Genomic DNA, 20,526 nt, shown 5'->3' with positions numbered 1-20,526 from the left:
TATTTCTCGCTGCATTGACGAATGCTAAAGAATGTCCCGAATTATCATTTCATACTTTCTTGAGGCAACAATCTTTAAAGTTTAATCATTTATAAAATAAAGCAAAATTGAACTTAGTCTCAAATATTTACCTGTTATTGAATTGCTAATTAAAGTTGACTTCCAGTTGAATCGATTTAAGTTGCCAACTTTTGTTTAGATTTAAACATTTGCGAATCTTGAATAATTCCTCAAATTATCATTTCATAGTTTCTTGAAGCTGCAGTCTTTAAAGATTAATCATTTATAAAATAAAGCAAAATTGAACTTACTCACAAATATTTACCTGTTATTTAATTGCTAATTAAAGTTGACTTCCATTTCAATCAATATAAATTGGTAATTTTTGTTTAGATTTAAACATTTTTCTTTTGCTAAGTTTAAACAAACATTAAGTGCAAGCAGCTGTTGGTGAATGAATTCCACGCAATGTTTTGCTGCCTATTGTTAGCTATTTTTGTGGTGTTTTCAACTGAAAAGGCCCGAAAGAATCTTCATTGAATAGAACTGTTTATGCTTTGCCGCCTAGATGTTCTTTTTGACCTCACTCTCACGCTCTCTCCTCTTACACACCTTTCGATTTGTTGTTTGTACTTTACACACAGATTTTGTGCACTTTTGGGGTAATTAGCAAATTTGTTTGGCCCTGAAATTTACCAAATGGACTGTGCTCGCCTTTAGCGTGGCTAACAGACTGTTTAGAATTTGGCCGCAAAATGGGCCAAAGATAAGCACAACTCAACTCAACTGAACTCAACATAGCTCAACAATAAACAGAAAAGGGAAACAGAAACCGGGCGCAAAAACCAAAAACAAGAAAAAAAAAGCACGAAGAAAATCAATAATGATTTAAAATTCAAATGGGCAAACCATGAACCGGAATATGGCGAGTGCTGTAACCGGCAAATGCAAATTGGAAAAACAGATAATGAAAAACCAAAGTGGGGCTCTGCTTTGGGGCCACGCAGCCACGCTAATGAAATTAAAAATTGATGCTTTGGGGCCATAGGCGCAAATATATATGTTGGTGGCGTATACTTAATATATATGCCGTATTTGTATTTATCTAGGCAAATACTATACATTGAGCCAGGCCAGGCCATGCCATACAAAACAAATGTCATTTAATAAATTGGAAATGTGGGCGGACCCCCAAATGGGGGAAAAGGGAAGGGGGAGAAAGTGCGCTGCTTTTCCATGCCTGATTGATTCTGCGGCGTTGGCGGCAGTGGCTGACAAGCAACCAACCAACCAACCAATAACCACCACGAACATCGACTGCAGCCACAAGAAAGACAAACGCCGCCAAGTTGCCGCCAAGTTTTTGACGCGTCTTTTGATGAAGTTGCCAAAGCAAGCAACGACGATAGACGACGCCGTTTTGCGTTTGCGTTTTGCGGTCGCCGTTGCTCAATCTTTCCTGGTTGCAACAAGCCGTTGACATCAATTAATTGTAAGGCGGAAAAATTGACTATCTAGCCAGCCAGGCAGACAGACAGACTTCGAGGCCAGCGAGACAGACAGACCGATTGCCAAGTAAATGATTATTATTCGCTAGAAATTCGAAGCGACTCGCATGGCGCGCTCTCTAACTCAATTTCCTAGTAACCTCACTTCACATCATGCTTCATGCTACTTGTTGCCAGTTCCAGTTGCAGCTTGTTGTGGGCGTTGACGCCTCAGTGGAGAGTCTTCGCTCCATTTGCGCTTCATTAGCCATCTCAATTTATTTCTCCTTTACACGCCAATTAATCAGATTATGTCAAAATGTGTCACTGGGTTAATGCAAATATACAACTTGTAGTTTTGCCTCCCTCCCTCCCCATTCTTACGCCCCTCTCTCTCTCTCTGGATGGTTGATGGTCTCTATCAGGCCTGTCTGTTATGGCATTCAATGTTGTTTAGTTGTTTGGTCCAAGATTTGCATTCGATGCTCGAAATGCGCTTAGTGCTACTTAATTAGTGAACTGAAGCTATAAACAATTTAAAGCCGATTAAGACACACAGCTATCGGTATTATTTGTGTCTCCCGTATCTCAATTCCCTGATTGATGTTCGCATTATTTATGTTATGCCATTCAATAAGACGATCAACTACAACTTTCTACTTTAGATAAATTGTACTTATGTGCAGCAATTAATTACAAAAATGACGACATTTCAACATTTCGTTATCGGGAACTATTTATAAGATTGCACAAATTTCTCTTTGAATTCTTTATGCTTTAAATAAAGATCATCACTTTAAATTGCTCATAATTTAAAAAGTAAAGCAAATAATCAAATCTGTAGCTGAGCTGTTTAGTTTTTTTAAAAGCCATAAAATTTCAACTTAATGTTTGTAATTGTCAAATACATTCAAGATCAGCTCATCAAACTTGCTATAATTCAAATACTAAATCAAAGAAGTCCGTTGAAAAACTTTGTCTTAAGATTTGTTTATATTTCAGCAGCTGAATTGCTTTGATTTTATAAATCCATATCTTATAGAAATTAATGTGTTAATGCTTAAACACAGATAAGATCAAATAGTAAATAAATGAAGTGTGATTGAAAACATTGTGTAAGGTTTTCTTTATATTTCAGCAGCTGAGTCTTCACAAAGCCATGACAAACAATATTGCATGGAAATTTCTTCCTAATGATTAAACATAGTCAAGATCAACTCTTCAAACTTGCCATAATTCAAACTTTATCCGAGGAATGTGATGAAAAATGCTGTGTAAAAATTTGTTCATATTTCAGCAGTTCAATTTAATAGTCTTTATAAAGCCTTCACTAACAACACCTTATGGAAATTTCGACTTAATGTGTTTAGAGCTTTAACACAGTAAAGATCAACTCTGTCATAATTCAAATACTAAATCAAAAGATGTGATGAACATTTTTGTGTTCAAATTTGTTTATATTTCAGCAGCTAAGTTCCTTTGTTTTTATAAAGCTATAATAAACAATTTTTTATAGAAATTAATGTGTTATTGCTTAAACACAGTCAAGTACTAAATCATATAGCTAACTCTGTTTATATTTCACCAACTGCTTGGTTTTTATGAGAAATGTCTATAATTTTCAAGCTTTTGTTTACATCGAAAACTTTATATAAATTTGTCAATTCTATGCCGTTACATCAGCAGCACATTAATCACTCCATTGCTGACTTCTATGGTCTTTACAAATTTGTTCAAACTCCAGATCAATTTCCCATCAGAGCGAGTACAAATAAAGTATTTACATGCAGATCATCTCCAGCCATGCCCCACAGTGTTTGTATTGCCTTGACTTGAATACCCAAAAAAAAAAAAAAAAATGAAAAAATTGAAAAACAAAAATTGACAAGAGATCATCAATAAATAACAAAAGCCGCAGCTGAAAATCTCAAATAAAAACAATGTAAGAACAAACTTGTGTCTGTTCAGTCTTTAAGCATTCGACATAAAGCCATTAAGTGACACACCCCACCTACAAAAACAACAAAAAAAAAAGCGAGTTCGAGTGACTCGAAATAGATCTCTGAGCATATTTATCATTTTTCACAAACTGAAACAGGGCAAAAACCTGGGCTTGGTGCAAAAAAAACTGAATGACTGAGTGAGTGAATGAGTGAGTGACTGTCGCTGTGTCTTTCCTTCTCTGCATTGGGATTGGGATTGGAGCAATGTGCTTAATCACCCGTGATAGCTTCAACTTGTGCTCGTATTTGGTTGCGCCTCATTGGCGTTCCGCGTGCGGAAGTTGAGAAAACAAAAAAAACGGAAATTGAGCCATAAAATATTGTGACTAAATTATGTTTTGGCTAAAACGCTGTTTAAAACTTTCAAAATTATTTTGGCTGCATTTCACAACGAATGCGTCGCATTATTATCATTATGCTTTGTGAGCATTTCTTTCTCTTCATTTTCATTTTCATTTTCATTTACATTTTCATACTTTATTCTCTGCTATATTTAAGCAGCAACAACAACATCTGCGGTTATTATACTTATTTGTTGGCTGTAAAAGTCTCTCGCTGAAAATGCCTATTTGCACGAGTTGTAAAAGGACTTTTTTTTATAACTCATTAAAATTATTATTGTTCTTACACTCCAGCACTGCCACGCCCCCTTTGTGTTCACTCGTTTCAGTCTGTTAGTTGCGTAGGTGGCAAACGTTGAAAGGTTACGCCTTTAAGTGCACCTTTTTTTAAGTGCTTCATGCCTCCTGCCACCTGCCACCTGCCACAATGTTGGTGTTTGAGTTGCGGGTGGCGTCACGCCTTCGTCTTCGTTTTCTTCTTTAAGTTATAATGCCAAAATTTGCGTGAAATTTGTGGCAAATTTTAGCTAAAATTTGATGAAAATTGCTCTTTGCTGTTTCTCTGTTTGCTGTGGCAAGCAGAAGGTGGAGCGTCGTATAACTTTTGCCAAAGGTTGCCAAAATGTATTTTATTCATATTTAAGTTGTAAAAGTTTACTTTTGGCCTGAGCCAGCTGCAGACTAAAGAGGTCTGCGTAAATGATATGCAAGGGAGTAAGAGAAAGATTTTCACAGAATATTTAATTCAATTTGCTGAACTCTTATTTCACTAGATTTTGACCTCAAACTTGATAGTTGCCTATACAAATTTCTTCAGTTAGGATCTATATTTATATCAGCTGACTATCATGCTTTATGTGTCATACTCGTATATCATTTAGCTGGCCTGTCAGCTGCCAAAAGTTTATCTAACGATTTGCCTTAAACGTTTTACCAACGCGTTGCCAGCCACACAAAAGGCAGAGCTGGCAATTTTTTTTCCTAGTTCTTGTTGTTGTTGGCGCCCCGTTGCATTTAGCTGAAAGCCATTGACTACACTTTATTAATGGCTTCATGCTTAGCTATTTGAGGTTGGATGCCATGTACCAAGCCCGTCGTTGTCTACCCCCTTTTTTGGTTATAGCATTTATCGCATGTCTGCTGCACTTGCACTTAATTTTATCTATTATGCTCCATTTTTGTCATTGTCTAACGAAAATGAAGATTCAATGCCATAAAGGAGAGCGCACACGATGAAGCCAGTCAGCCAGTCAGAAGCTAGTCAGGGAGGTGGCGAACACTATTGTTGTCTTCGGCACATTCTCACATCCTGCCAACACATCCTGCTGGCATCCTTTCATCCTTTCAGCAGGCAACCAGGCAGCAGGCAGCAGCAGGTGTGTGTGCCATGAAAAGTTTTACAGCCACTTTCCACAGTTGTTCCTGTGCTGGCGGCAGCTTGCTTCGAAAATGTGATAAAATGATTATAAAATAATTTTCACAAACAAAAGAACAAGCTGCACATTCGAGTGCTCACACGTTCCGAGTACGTTCTGGACTTATACTTTATTCTCATGCTCTCAGCTGCTGCATTTGATACGTGCGTCCATTTTTGGCATTTAGAAAACTTTTACAAAGGCCGCAAACTGTAGAACACGTTGGCCAGTTGCTCTAATTGAATAGATTATACAACTGTGCGTCTGTTCTGGGTTTTGCTTTAATTGTCTCTTGCATCTGCAAGTTTTATAACTAATTTTTACCAGCTACATAGCTCAAAGCTTATCCTGCAGCTGGCAGCTGCTTTAACCTTTTGGCCACAGTCGCGTTTGATAACTCAACATTTTACTATTTGCCATAAATTTTACTCATATTTTGATGTTCTTTGCATTTATTATTTATCAAAATGCGTCATCATAAAAGACTCGTGAATTACTTTCCACGCGTTGCAAATAAATAAGGCGAGTTCTTTAACTTTCCAAACTAAACCGCAGCAAAAATGCTTAAGCGATTTTGCATAAAGTTGTACTCTATAAAGTTTACACTCTTTCTTCTTGAAGATCACATAGCAGCCATTCATTATATGAAACGTTAAATATGCTGCTGATGTTCTGATAGTTATTTGGTTTCGACTTCCGCTGTCATTTACTATGATTACGAGTGATAAGCTTACTCGATAAACTGCAGCAAGTTGATAAGTATAAAATATTTATAATATTTATACAAATAAAATCGCTTTTATCATAGTAAAGGTTAATCTAGCTTTATTACTTTATTATTCATTTGCATTTTATACAACCTAAATTTAACATATTTTATCAAACAATCACATTAATTTGCTTAAGTAAGAAATATTTGTCGAGCAACCACTTAAGTCTGTGTAATACTTATTTCACTAAACTCATGTTAATTTTCTCTTTCTTAAGCACAAATAAAAATCACTTTAAGCTGTGCTTAATAAATATTATCTGCATGCAATTGAAATGCCCACTCTGGCAGCATAAATAATGACAATTAATTGTAATAACCATGTCATGCTGACAAACAATGGCACAAAGGCAACCACCGTGTTGCATACAGGCCACACACAAGCCACATAACATAACACACTCTGCCCCACCCACCCATCACTCTCTCCACTCCACTCCCCCTCCTCGAAGTCATCTAAAACCACGCGGAGCCAGATCCCCATTTAAATCGCAACAACATTTGTAGACAACGAGCAAAAGCAAAAGCAAAGTTCTCGCTGTGCCATTGGCAATGCAATAAACAAGTCTTAAGGTTCTAGACCAATGGACCAGTTTCTAAGCCACATTCAAGTACATACACACACACACAGTCGCACACTCACACACACACACTGTCTCGCAGCGCAGTCCTTCAATTTGTACGAATGCGTAGCAGCAATTTGAAGCAAATTGCTGGCAGGCGGATACACAAAGTAAGTGCACCTGAAGAGAGTGGGACAAGGAATGAGGAGAGGGTATGAGGGGGTGGAGGGTATCGAGTTGCCCGCCTGCCTTCTGCCAGCTGATGCAGCTCACATTTGCAACTTTATTTATCGCAACGAAAACATCTTGTAAATTTTCCACGTTATTTTCGCCTCAAGACGCGCTTCGCCACGACTTCAGACTCGACTGTGGAAAATTCAACAATTGATTCCATTTGCCATTCCACCCACTAAAAGCCTTTGGGGGCAGTCCGTCTGTCTGTCCGTCCGTCTGTCCTTTTGTACGTTTGTCGTGCGATGCCAAACGAAATTGATATGAAAATTCGTTTAACCAAAAGCCTTTTAAGCGAGGCGCGCAAGCAGCCACGCCTTTTGGCCTAAAGGCGCGCCATCCTTGAATTCAAGACTTGCAACTGACCTCCTTCTACTTCGCCTTCGCCTTCTCCTTCTGAAGTTTCCGATTCCCATTCCGATTCCGAATCCGATTGCAGTCAGGGAGGAAGAGAGAGAGAGAGAGGAGACCCTCTCTCTCTCTATGCTCTTGGCACAGCTTGTTGTGATCATTTGTTTGTGATAAATTGTGCCATGTCGCTTGCCACTCTTGACTTTTATTGCAGCCCATGGCCAAAAAAGCACCCCTCAAGTTGCAATTCTCGGTTAACTGGGCTAACTGCAAGTTGTGTATAAATATTTTTCATGTTATGCGCATTTGTGGCGCCTGCCACATGAATTGCGCCAAATGGGCGTGGCAAATGACTTTATGCATGACGCATGAGAATTGCCCTCGAAATGAATTTATTGCGATTAAGCAATTTGATTGATTTGCGCGAAAGTGAATAACAAATGATCTGTAGTTAGTAGAAACATTTATTTATGTCAAATCAAATCTACACTTTCTACATTCATATTTCACACTCGAATCAGCATCTTCAACAAACTCTCTGATTGTTTATGTTAATTTCGAAAAGTTGTTATCTATTGTTCAGACACGAAGTTCATTAGTTCAATGTGTGTGTGTGTGTGTGTGCTTATCAATGAGTCTAGATCTAGATACATTTATTTAATCGTGTGTTCTATGGCCTTGTACTAGGGACGCGGCATTCATTAAACACTGAAAACAAAACAAAACGAAAAACAACACAAAAAGAATAACAAACGACATTTTGAAAACAATAACAAAATGTGAGATGGAACTACGCCCACACATTTTCCATTTTCCATTTCATTATATCCACACATTTCCCTATTGTTTGTGTCTCTTGAGCAACAAATGCATTTCGGTTACGATTCACGCACTCTAACAACAGCAACAGCATTGACAATGGGACTCAGAACTTAACATGAAATTATGCATGGACGGGCACCCAGAATGGATCACTTATGCGACAGAGGGGAGAGCGAGGTTGGGCCACTACAGGGCAGCGGGGGGGGGGAAGTTGAGTTCTCCAACTGGCAAAAGGCAAACAGAGCGCAACAATCCAAGAGAGACGACGACGACAACGCGACGAACAAAAGCTGAAATGAAAAGACTGAGCTGAGCAGCACATTATGCACTTTTGCTTTTTATTTCCATTGAAATACAATAAATTACAAAAATACGAAAAACTGATGAAAATTTCCGGTTGCCAACTTACATACACTGTTGTATACATACGTGTGTGTTTATAGAGTATGCAAATTTAATAATCCGCAAAAAGGCAAAAGTGCTCCCTGTTGAGCATAGGAAGGTATTATCATTCGCTTGAAGAAACGTTTCCGATGTGGTAAAAAATTAAGAAAATGTTGCTGGATGACAAAGAATTTTTTACTTAAAATCATTCGCTTGAAGAAACGTTTCCGATGTTTGAAAAAATTAAGAAAAAAAAGTATTTGTTATTTAAAAAGAGTCTACACATTCTTTAATTTAAAATTCTTAAATGACAACCAATTAAGAAGTCAACAGATTTCTGGGGAAATATGCTAACTCATCAATCAATACAATTACGAGTAAAAACACAGATGATTGAAAGACATTCTTCAAGTTGCCCAAAACACGCAAATTCAATAATTTTAAGGCTTATTGAAATATAAAAATTTTAGGGTATTTATCAGTCATCAGCTCACTTCTGTGCTTCGTCCATTATTATTATTCTCTGAATCAGAGTTGAATGTACTACGCAAAGTCGTTGGCTTGCAGCGACTCTTTTCAGCTGGCAATTTTTGTGTTTGTGTGTTGACAGAAAATTATCAAAAATGATTACACGCAAGCTGATTAAAAAATGCACAAAGCACACAGCTCAAGTCGAGTTTATAAATTGTTCTTTCATTGAGCTGTTGCGGTGCTCAATCAAACTGCAATTATCTTGAGCACGTGCCATGGGCATAAAACTATTTATTGATAAGACTAACTAAAAAGAAAGAAAACCGTTTTGTGTTTTTGCTTCTGATTTGATTTGTATCACAAATGTTTTTGGAGAGACTTTCATTGCGGTCCATGAATCAGCATTTTCATTCGCAATTGCTGCGACTTTCCATGACTTGAAATTACAAGTATTACTCTCGTATTCTTGTCACGCTTGTTGATCTTTCTCTCTCACTCTCCTCTCCCTCAACTCTCACCAAGTTTAGCCCTTTTTTTCGGCTGGTCGATCGAAAATCTGTGAATCTGTATCGCTTAAAAAAAAAATAAAGAGACACCTGGAGATCGTGACGAGTTATGAATGTGACGACCGCAGGCTTTCTATTCGCATTGTCTTCCCAGAGGCAGCAAAAATACAACTACAACAAAAGCTGCGGCCTGCTGGCCACTTAATTAGTTTTAGAAACCGCTTCAAAAGTGTTTTCTTTGGCGCAGGTAAACGGATTTAGCATTTACCAATTCTGTCTGCCGTCTGCCCGCCTGTGGTTTCACATAAATAACCAAATTCAGAAGATTTATTTATTGTTATTGTTGCTACTCTGCTGCTGTCCGCAAATCGCCAGTAAAAAGTTTTGCAGTAACGCATGTGCTCAGCATTTTGTATTAGTCGAATTGAAAGTGAAAATAATCCAAAAATCAGATAGATTAAAGATAACATTTTGTGTTGATCACATGTGTTGCGAATTGCCAAGTTACCCAAATAATAATATGGTTTAAGGTTGAGCTCAGGGTGAAATAAAGCCGGCGCCTTGCCTTTAATTTATGCGTATTAAATAATGAATAGATTCAATTAATTATGCGAGTTGTAGAGTCTAAACAATTCTTCAAGCTGGTCTTTTATCCTAGCGCTTTTCAATTACACAATCCACACACACATGCGAAGAGTGTTCATAGAATTGGGGTTTGTTTTTCACTTTTAGCGAAATATATTTGCATATTGAAAAGCAATGTCCAAACAACAACAACAACAAGAACAGATTCCTATATTCATCCTTCAGCATGAATGCGGCATTCTGTCAAACCGAATGTGGATTTCGTATGCAAGGCAACGTAGCAGACCAGATACCAGATACCATATGCATATTTTATAATTTAGAAGACACAGAGCGTAGAGGGGGGGAGAGTGGAGTGTGTGTCTATGTGTGTGTGGGTGGTTGGGGGTAAAAGTGAAATTCATTGGAATTTCGCTCACGTTCGAGTCGAGAGAAGAGTACATCAATCAAAATTGAAATGCATTCACTACGTAAATAATTTGCGATGCATCAACAACAATAACAACAACAAAAGGTCTGCTAATGATAAATTCGCATAATAGTTGATAATTCTCAGCACTTGTCACATCAATTGCAATCAAGATATATAAAACGCATACAACACAAACAAACAGAAAAAAAGTTGGCATATTTTCAATTACCACACCATTGAAAAAAGTCTCTGTGAAAATTCTACAACTTGAAAATTTATGCATGCCACAAAACAAACAACAACAACATGCAACGCACAAGTTGTTTATTTGAGTAGAGTGGGGGGCAGGGTGGAGTGAGCTTTGCATGTTGCCACAACTAATTAGACACTTGTCATTCGTCATAATGTTGTAATAAATACCGTTACAATGTCATTACCGGCATTACTTGACGGTATTCCGGTATTTCTTTACTTTTTTTCTTCTTGTTTCATGTTTCTCTTTCTGTTCGTTGTATTTGGAGAACTTTGCATTCTCTTTCCCTCTCTCTCTCTGTTGTTGTTTAACTGGTCGCCATCGTCTGTCGTCGTCTGTCAATGGCTTGTTAGCTTTCTTGTCTCTTGTGAACCCGCCCAGTGTTACCCCTCTCCCTATCTCTCTCTCTCTCCCACCTCACCTCGTCATCTCCATGACTTTGTTTAAAACTTTGTTTTGCTTTACGGCTTAGAATTTTAATGAGCTTTCGTCTACTGCGCTTTTTTCACTTCATTCTGAAATATCATCTTTTTTCATGGGACTCTCCCTCATCTCCCCCACCTCCACTCCTCGTTCTTTCTGTCTCTTTCACTCTCTACTCACGCACGTAGAACATGATAAGCAAGAGTACGTGGAACGCTCTTTACCCATACTCTGTACTTATTCTGGTTTTCTGTAGGGTCATTGCTTAGTTGGAAGTATTAACTACTTGACACTTTTCTTGTTGGGCAATGTTCTCTTGAGTTAGAGTTACGTTTTTTGTTGCCTACAATTAAATGGATTACACTTGCAAATGCTTTAAATCAAAATGCTTATGTCCACTTGTATGAGCTTTAAAGCTGCTTAAAGCTTGTCAACAGTGCTGATTGACTTTTCTATTGATGAGTATCGTTTACTCTTGAAGAAATTAAAAGGTTAAGCATTTAAGCAAATATCAATATTATGTCTAGCCTTTAATATTTTTTTATGATAGTTTTGACTGTCAACTGAATGTACTTTATAATCATTAATATTGTTATTATGATATTCATTTCTATACTTCTACAATCTATCGTTAAAATATCGATATCATTGCTTGATTTTGGCTTGAATTTCGTTAGCAGTGCTGATTGACTTTTCTTGATTAGCTACACCTCAAGAAATTAAATGGTTAAGCATCTCAGGAAATTATCAATATTTATTTAATAGACTTTATACTATTCGATATTGAGTATTCCTTGCATTACCAAATTATTGTCATACAAGAAATTTGCTTGGTTTTAAGCATCTCAGGAAATTATCAAGCATTTATTTAATAAAGCTTGTTAGTACTATTCTTTTACTGTTTCTATAGGAATATCGATATGATTATCGTACTTAATATTTTATTAGAGTTCGTGATTGTGTTGTCTTTCGTGGAATATATTTTCCAACCATCTAGAAGATTATCTGACTCTACAAGCTGGAACTATTTTCTTCACTCGTTTCCTTTAAATTGCCTGTAATTCATTGACAGCCTTTTGGCCCAACTGCCAACTTACAAGAAAGAACCTTATCTTATTAACTTGTTATATACTTGGTGGGATTCCGCTTATGTTTCCCACCTTTCTGTTGGCTTTCCCCCCGTCCAACTCCACAAACAACATATCACATTGTCACACATGTCGGAAACTCTGACGACAACAATGTCATGGCTCAACTCTGAGCGAAGTCTTCAGCGGAGGGAACTTGGGTGTCTGTGGCACATTGAGGAACTTATCTAAGGGCAAATATTGCCCAACATAATTTACACACGCCCAGCAATTGTGCAAACAAAATGCAGCCGACAACCTTTTGCCTGAACTGAAAACACAGCAATAGCAACAACATTAACAGTGACAATAACAAAGACAAACATCGGATAATTAACGCGTAGGGTCTTCAAATTGTTAACAGAGCGGGGCGAAGCGGGACGGAGGGGCCCTGAGAAATTTCGGCGTAATTTAGTGGCTTATTTGAGCACTTCGATAAGGCGCGAGTAACAACATTTGCAGTTGTAGTTTGTAGTTTCTAGTTGTAGTTGTAGTTGTTGCTGCTTGACTGCTTGGCTGCAGCTAACTATTTGGCTAATAGTCTCTCGTGTCTCGTGTGCAGTTTAAAAATAAGAAGTGAATCCTGTTTAACCGGTCTACAAAAATAGAAGCGTTCATTACGCAAGAATGTGCCCTAAAACGATGCAACAGCAGCCAAGTGCCTAAGAAGAAGCAGCGAGAACCTGAAATCTGCATAGTCGAAAGATTAATTAACCCAACGCAACAAACCAGCAACAAAAACAACTTGAGCAGCAATAACAACAACAACAACGATGCGACTATTTGCTGCAACAACGCCGGCAGCGACGTTGTCGCTTAGCTCCAGCGACGAAGCTGGCGAAATTATAGAGAACGCTCACATCGATGACAGCGGCAAGAGAAGACAAACTGCAGCAGCAGAAGGTGGAAGAGATGGAGCAGCTGCTGCTGCTGCTGCAAGTGTTGGTGCCACGATCTATAGCAATCACAGCAAGTCAAGGTCATTGGAACGCTATGCCGGCGCACCGTCGCATCAGCAAATGCAACAGCAACTGCAGTTGCCGCCCTATGCCACGCCCACGAGCAGCACACGACGCCGCCTGCTGTCGCCCTTTCGCTCGATGAAGCGTCGCAGTCGCAGCAGCAGCAGCAGCGGCGAATCCCAGGGCTACAATCACTTAGCTGTGGTTGTGGCCAATGCAACAGCTGCCTCCGCCTCCACCGGACACCAGACGAAGGCGAGTTCGCAGAGCGGCGACAGCGGCACCGGCGGCACAGAGCTGGAGCATGAGCTGGAGTTGGAGCTGGAACTCGAGCTGGATCACGATGAGGAGGAGCATGATGAGAGCAGCCAGCTGAGTCTCAGCTATTCACAGCTCAGCAGCAGCGGTTGCGATGAACCTGATGCGGATGATGAGGCAGCTCCGGGAGCAGCGTCCGTTTCAGTGGCGCCCTCGATTGTGGTGGTGGATGTTGCCCAGCAACATGTTGCCAACGACCAAAGGCGTCGCAACATGTTGTCGCTGTACTCATCGTCATCGGAGGACCAGCTACATTGTCGCATCGGCGACATTACGCTCATGGATGACACGTATTCCACATGCGATCCACAGAATGATGCGGAACGCATGTTTCTCCAAATTGTCGGCATGTTGCGCGACGAAAATGAGGTTTGTGTCTTGGCTAAGCCCGAACGAACTTGTTGCTCACTCACACACAAAGAGGCTGAACATAAATATTACGCAGCGGCGACACTCGTCTCGTGCCACATACGACATAACACACTTACTTGCATAATTGCCACAATGACACATTTAAGCCTTACCATTTTAATTAAATCGCATCTTCTTACTTCTGCCTCTGCCTCTCTTTTTCCCTCTCCCACGCCTGCCATTAAAATCTTGATTAATGCACAGCGACTGCCCCATTAAGGATGGGCCAACAAAAAATATACATGTACATTTATATATGCAATTAAGCTCTATCGATGTGATGCGGCACGACTTTAAGCATTGCACTTTCAATCACACGCCCAATTCCCAATTAATTAAATGTACAATTTATGGGCTTAATGCCCAAAACGAAAGCAAACGAAAGTCGGATTTAAGTCGCTTTATTTCTTATTGTCACAATGTTTAAATGTTGATATAAATTATGTAAAAGTGTTGCATTTATTTGTGCTTACATTAATAGCTTTAAGCTACGAATTCAAATAGGGAATCATAATTAAACAATAAATTTCAACTTGTCCGTCTATATAATTATTGTAAAAGCAAAGTTGCACATAATTGTAAAACTTCCTTTTAATGTCAAAATTGTTTCGGCAAACAGTTTCCTTAATAATTGAAACTATCGGTTATATTATTTGCAGCATTTAATTGCCATCATTCTAAATATTCATTAATTTAAGCAATTATTTCCACATGCAAATCAAATACCAAAATATTAATGTATTTATTAATTTATTTCAACACAACTTCAAAGTGTCAATTAAACATTCGAGTTGTGAGCAATTGATCCACCAAACTAACTTAAAGCCGGTCAAATCTGGTCTGCCAATCTAGCTGACATTGCAACTGACAGCGGATGCTGTTGCATGCCCCAAAGGAGCTCAAGTTGAGCCAGAGCTGCTGCCTTGGCAAATATGATGACAGCTTTGCTTGTTTAGTTGGCCACGTGAAAGCAGAGTAGAAAGAAGCTGCACTCAGCTGGAAGAAGAAGCTCCTGGGGCACGTTTTAAATTGTGCTGCTTATGCTGCCACAATGACTATATTGACTTTGCAAACGATTCCTCAAAGCATATTTTGCTAGCTTTGCCGCTGTGTTCGTTGATTAGAAAACATCCAAAGAGAGGTCATTGAACTGCTATTTGCAGCGAGTTTGTGTTCTTTGATATCAAACGATTTCTTGTCGTCGTCGTCGTCGTCGGCGGCTTGTTGCCACTAATTAGTGACGCTGCCGGTAGCGTGGGATGTGGCAGGTTGCATATTTATTGTAAACATCAAATTATTGATTGCAGCGCACCGACGACAACCGCAGCAGCCTCTGTGTTGTCGCCAATGCTGCGGCCTTTGTTGCAGCTGCCACTGCTGCACCCCGTTTTGCTAATTAAGCAGAAGCACAATAGCAAACAATTGTTGTTGTTGTCGCTGCTGTTAGTGTTGCTGTTGCTGCTGTTGATGGAGCAGCAAATTGCAACTTCAGATTATTTTTTACGCTTAATTAGCTGCAGCACAAATCAGCAAAGGAAGCCTTTGAGTTCAGTTCTCTGTTCCTGCCAAAAAGGCACAAATCAGTAAAGTAAAATGAAATTAAATTTGCAAACAAAATCGAGTTTATTCCAATTGCAAAATGCAAAGGCAAATATTTATTTTAATTGTGCTGCCAAACTGGGCAAATGCCATTAGCATGCAAACCAAATAAAACTTGCAATAAACTAAGAAAAATAGATTGTTAAATAACTAACAATTCCTTGGTCGACGAGGACAACGACGACGATGACGACGACACATGTAAAATGGTCCGTGCATGCATTATGGAGCATAAACTTGCCCCGGGGAACGAGCTGAAACGGCAAAGTTCAAAATCAGAAACACAAACTTGAAGAAAACTGAATTACAAATAAAAACCGAGCAGCAGCAAAAGCAGAAGCAGAAGCAACTGTAGCAGCAGCAAAATAACTATAACTAAATGAAATAATAGAGTAAACGGTGGCAAGGTGGCTGGGTGGCAAGGCAAGCCTGTGTGGCAAGACTGTGTCTGGCCGTGTCCTGGCATCCTGTGTTGGCTTCTTGCACATTGCAAGTCAGATGGAAAGTTTTGCTGCGCAGGTAAATGCATTTTGCTTGTTGCATGCATTTCCCATGCAAAATGGCAGCTATGAAAGTTTTTGTTGCACAAACTCCCAAAGGGGACGACGACTGCGACTGCGACTCCGCCAAATGGTCTGCCAAAGTGAAATTGAAAAGCGAAAATGATGAAAATGTGCAAAATGAAACGTGTGCCATGCAACAGCAGCAGCAGCAGCAGCAACAACAACAACAACAACAACCATTAGTTGCTGTAGCTGTGGCATCAGTTGCCAGCCTCAACTCCCGCTGACAGTTTCGACTTACAAAGCGTTCAAATTGGCAACAGCAAAATGATGCTGCAGTCCTCTTTCACCTGCCACCTGCTATCACCTGCCACATGGTGCCTTCTGCTGCTCTCCTCTGGCTGCGCATAAAAGTTAAAGCTCACTTTTTGCTTTTTATTGCTAATGAAGAGCAGCACACAAAGGGGACTGAGAATGGGGAGAGAGCAAAGAGAGAAAATACCTTTGAGTTATTTATATGAAAACTTTAAATTGCGACCCGCTTTATGATGGTCCGCCTAACAAAGAGCGCTGGACCATAAAGACATTACTTAATTATTGCAGCGACAATGTGTCGTATGCGTAATATGCGCTAGAGAGTTATTCAAACAGCTGCAAAGTAGGCAACACAATTATTTGCTGCTAACTATGCACGTGTGTGTGTGTATGTGTGTGGAAAGGAAAGCGAATCTAGACAGAAGCCGACTAACAACTAATTAAATACTCATAAGAGCAGACAGACGAAAACTGATTAAATTGAAGAAGAGGGAATATTGCTGCCATTATAATTACCATATATATGATTACGCCTTCTACTCCTCCCTCCTCCCGTTACTTGTCTCGCCAGATTGCTAATTGATATCCCCTATGATTTTGCTTCTTGCAGAAAATGCGCCAATTTCAGAAGGTGTTGGAGGATTTAAGCTCCCGCGTCGCATTGGCTGAGCAAACAAAGAATGCCTGGCAGACGCCCGCATCGGTGGGCGAGGCAAATGAGCAGATGCAACAGCTGCAACGGTTGCGGGACAAGATGACCACGGCCAGTGCACTACTCGATGATTGCAATGAGCAGCAGTCCTTCTTCACCGCCAATCAGGTGCTGGTGCCAACGCCCTGTTTGTCCAAGCTCGAGGATTTGAATACACGGTAAGTGCAACAGCAACTGCTGCTGTAGGCTTTTCCCAGTTGCCCAGCCCAGGTCCACAGAGAGAGATATTCGTTTGATTATTGTTCGTTGCAGCATGAAACTGTTGCAAATTGCAATGGACGAGCGTCAGAAGGTTTTGTGCCAGGCTGGCGCTAATCACACGCACGAGAACGGCGACGATGGACGCAACACATCGAACAGTGGCACCATTGGGCCATTACCTAATTTGGGGCAGAGCGTTAAGCCGCCCTGGGAGCGTGCCACAACCGCCGCCAATGTGCCTTACTACATCGAGTGAGTAGCATTGACAGCTCCCTGACCCGACAGCCAATTATGACTAACTCTCCCCTTCCCCATTTATCCATCCATCCAGTCACGAACGCGAGACCACACACTGGGACCATCCCGAGATGATTGAGCTGATGAAAGGACTGGCCGATCTTAATGAAATACGCTTCTCCGCCTACCGCACGGCTATGAAGCTGCGCTCGGTACAGAAGAGATTGGGTAAGTGCTATTTTAATGCATATTTTTAATTATTTACGAGTATATTTAATAATTTTGTGCACTTTACTATTTCACTATTTACGTATTTTTTTGTACATTTCTATATATATCGATTCTATAGATATAAGATATTTTTACCTAAAAATTTAGATATATTGTTATTTATTATTTATTTATTTGCATGTTATTTAACAGTGCTAAAATATAAGGCCATCGACTCATATTTTTATTTACAAAGTTAGTTATTAATGTATTAATTCATCTTTATATATGACTTTATGACTTAAATATAATGATAACTCATTAAATGCTATATTATCTTTATTACTATTTTTAGATGGTTTTAAATATATACATAAAGTTATTTGCCAAATCTAGATATCTAGATTTTTAAATAATGGATATTTTATGATTTGCATATTTAGAAATCCTTTACAATTTAGATATTTAAATATATCAATTTTTGTATTGTATAATTATGTTATTTAATGTATATTGATAAACACTTATATCACACACTTTCATATATATATCATATTCATCTCACATTTCAGCTCTCGATCGCATCTCGATGGCCACGGCTTGTGAGTCGTTCGATCGCCATGGGCTACGTGCGCAGAACGATAAACTTATCGATATACCGGACATGACAACGGTGCTGCATTCGCTCTACGTGACAATCGATAAAATTGATTTGACGCTAATGCTCGACCTGGCCATCAACTGGATACTGAATGTCTACGACTCGCAGCGAACTGGCCAAATTCGTGTGCTCAGCTTTAAGGTGGGACTTGTCCTGCTCTGCCGTGGCCATCTCGAGGAGAAATATCGCTATCTCTTCCGCCTGGTGGCTGACACCGAAAGGCGAGCGGATCAGCGACGTCTGGGACTGCTGTTGCATGATTGCATACAGGTGAGATTGGTACTGAAGTATACAATAACTGAATACTAAACTCACTTCTCTTCGATAGGTGCCTCGGCAATTAGGTGAAGTGGCTGCCTTTGGTGGCTCCAACATTGAGCCCTCGGTGCGCTCTTGTCTCGAACAGGCGGGCATTTCACAGGAGGCCATCGATGGCAATCAGGAAATTTCAATTGAACTGCAACACTTCCTCGGCTGGCTGCAGCATGAGCCACAAAGTCTCGTCTGGCTGCCTGTGCTGCATCGTCTGGCTGCTGCCGAGGCAGCAAAGCATCAGGCCAAGTGCAACATTTGCAAAGAGTATCCGATTGTGGGCTTCCGTTATCGTTGCCTCAAGTGCTTCAATTTCGACATGTGCCAAAAGTGTTTCTTCTTCGGCCGCAATGCCAAGAACCACAAGCTCACCCATCCCATGCACGAATATTGCACAACGGTGCGTATGCGTTATACAACTATTGTTTCACTTTGCTAATTGCATATTTTATAGACCACATCCACCGAAGACGTGCGTGATTTTACGCGTGCGCTCAAAAATAAGTTCAAGAGTCGCAAATACTTTAAGAAGCATCCACGAGTCGGCTATCTGCCGGTGCAGAGTGTGCTCGAGGGTAAGTTTCTGTGTTTTCCATGTCCATGTTTCCTTCAATTTCATTAACCAAAACATCACAGGCGATGCACTCGAGAGTCCTGCGCCCAGTCCACAGCATACAACGCATCAGCTGCAGAACGACATGCACTCTCGCCTCGAGATGTATGCGTCGAGACTGGCGCAGGTTGAATACGGCGGCACTGGCTCCAATTCGACGCCCGACAGCGATGATGAGCATCAGCTGATAGCACAGTATTGTCAGGCGCTGCCCACGAACAATGGCAGTGCGCCCAAGTCACCGGTGCAAGTAATGGCCGCCATGGATGCGGAGCAGCGTGAAGAGCTGGAGGCCATCATACGTGATCTCGAGGAGGAGAATGCCAATCTGCAGGCCGAGTACCAGCAGCTGTGCAGTAAACAGCAGAGCGGCACTCCCGACGACAGCAATGGCATGCAGCATTCCAGCTCCAGCATGACGGGTCTCGCCGGCCAAGGCGAGCACGGACAGGTAAATTGCCTCAAAGTGTTGCACACAATATTACTTTTACTTACATTTGTGTGTTTGTTCTCCTCCTAAGGACATGATGGCCGAGGCGAAGCTTTTGCGCCAGCACAAGGGTCGCCTGGAGGCGCGCATGCAGATCCTCGAGGATCACAATCGACAGCTGGAGGCGCAACTGCAGCGTCTGCGTCAGCTCCTGGACGAACCCAATGGAGGCAGCGCCAACAGCAGCGCATTGAACAGCGCCGCCGGCTCTGCACTGAACTCGAAACCAAACACGCTGCAAACTCGCTCGGTGACCGCCTCACAGTTGAACACCGATTCTCCAGCCAAAATGAATCAGCAGAACGGACATTATGAGCACAATTCAAGTAAGTTTTAGTTAAGAACTTTAGCAAGCTTTAATCTTCATTCGCGAAATGTGTTGAGACTAACATGGCTTTGCATGTCCCATATACCCTACTCCTTCGAATAGAGGGTATTATGCTGCCAGGTCTGAGCAACGAACTGCAACAGCATCCACAGTTGGCAAGTCTCGCTGCCAAGCATAATCAGCATCAGTTGAGTGGCGCCTTGAACGCACTGCATCAACAGCAGCAACAACAGCAGCAGCAGCAACAACAACAACAGCAACAACATGCACAGCGTGGCATGCTGTCAAGCAACGGTGGCATCGACTTGCCGAATAATGGGATGCAAACGTCCGGCTATTTGGTTGATGACGGACGTCCGCCACCGCCACCGCATTCCAGTTTACTGCAGCAGCATTTGAACAACGGTGCGGAAATTGCTTGAGTGACTTTTACCAGATTTTCCAATTGCATTTTTGGGTAGTTTTGCTCACTTCGTTGAGCAACAGCAGCACACTTTTCCTCAGTTCGTTT

At 40.6% G+C, this 20,526-nt stretch overlaps 1 protein-coding gene and 1 long non-coding RNA gene across 19 annotated transcripts in view; one reads left to right on the top strand and one right to left on the bottom strand.

Annotated features, from left to right (window-relative positions):
* LOC133838047 (dystrophin) overlaps positions 1-20,526 on the top strand; it is a 169,987-nt gene that overhangs the window by 148,222 nt on the left and 1,239 nt on the right. For 8 of the 18 annotated variants that reach the window (XM_062268996.1, XM_062268985.1, XM_062268984.1 and 5 more), the window contains 9 exons: positions 16,862-17,121; positions 17,216-17,416; positions 17,496-17,629; positions 18,184-18,542; positions 18,601-18,984; positions 19,039-19,159; positions 19,221-19,648; positions 19,719-20,013; positions 20,118-20,420. In XM_062268996.1, the coding sequence (XP_062124980.1) occupies positions 16,862-17,121; positions 17,216-17,416; positions 17,496-17,629; positions 18,184-18,542; positions 18,601-18,984; positions 19,039-19,159; positions 19,221-19,648; positions 19,719-20,013; positions 20,118-20,420 (2,485 nt within the window). Of the gene's footprint in view, positions 1-12,705; positions 13,793-16,861; positions 17,122-17,215; positions 17,417-17,495; positions 17,630-18,183; positions 18,543-18,600; positions 18,985-19,038; positions 19,160-19,220; positions 19,649-19,718; positions 20,014-20,117; positions 20,421-20,526 lie in introns of those variants that run through there. The other 10 variants (XM_062268987.1, XM_062268986.1, XM_062268982.1 and 7 more) reach the window with 3 other exon arrangements.
* On the bottom strand, positions 77-824 carry LOC133838048 (uncharacterized). Its single transcript, XR_009893907.1, has 3 exons — positions 613-824; positions 326-511; positions 77-266 (listed from the first exon to the last, which is right to left on the bottom strand). It is a non-coding gene; the product is annotated as an uncharacterized LOC133838048 (long non-coding RNA).

The sequence above is a fragment of the Drosophila sulfurigaster genome, chromosome 2R, assembly GCF_023558435.1.
Source record: "Drosophila sulfurigaster albostrigata strain 15112-1811.04 chromosome 2R, ASM2355843v2, whole genome shotgun sequence".
NCBI classification, from domain to species: Eukaryota; Metazoa; Arthropoda; class Insecta; order Diptera; family Drosophilidae; genus Drosophila; species Drosophila sulfurigaster.
This window is presented reverse-complemented; position numbering and strand designations above follow the sequence as displayed.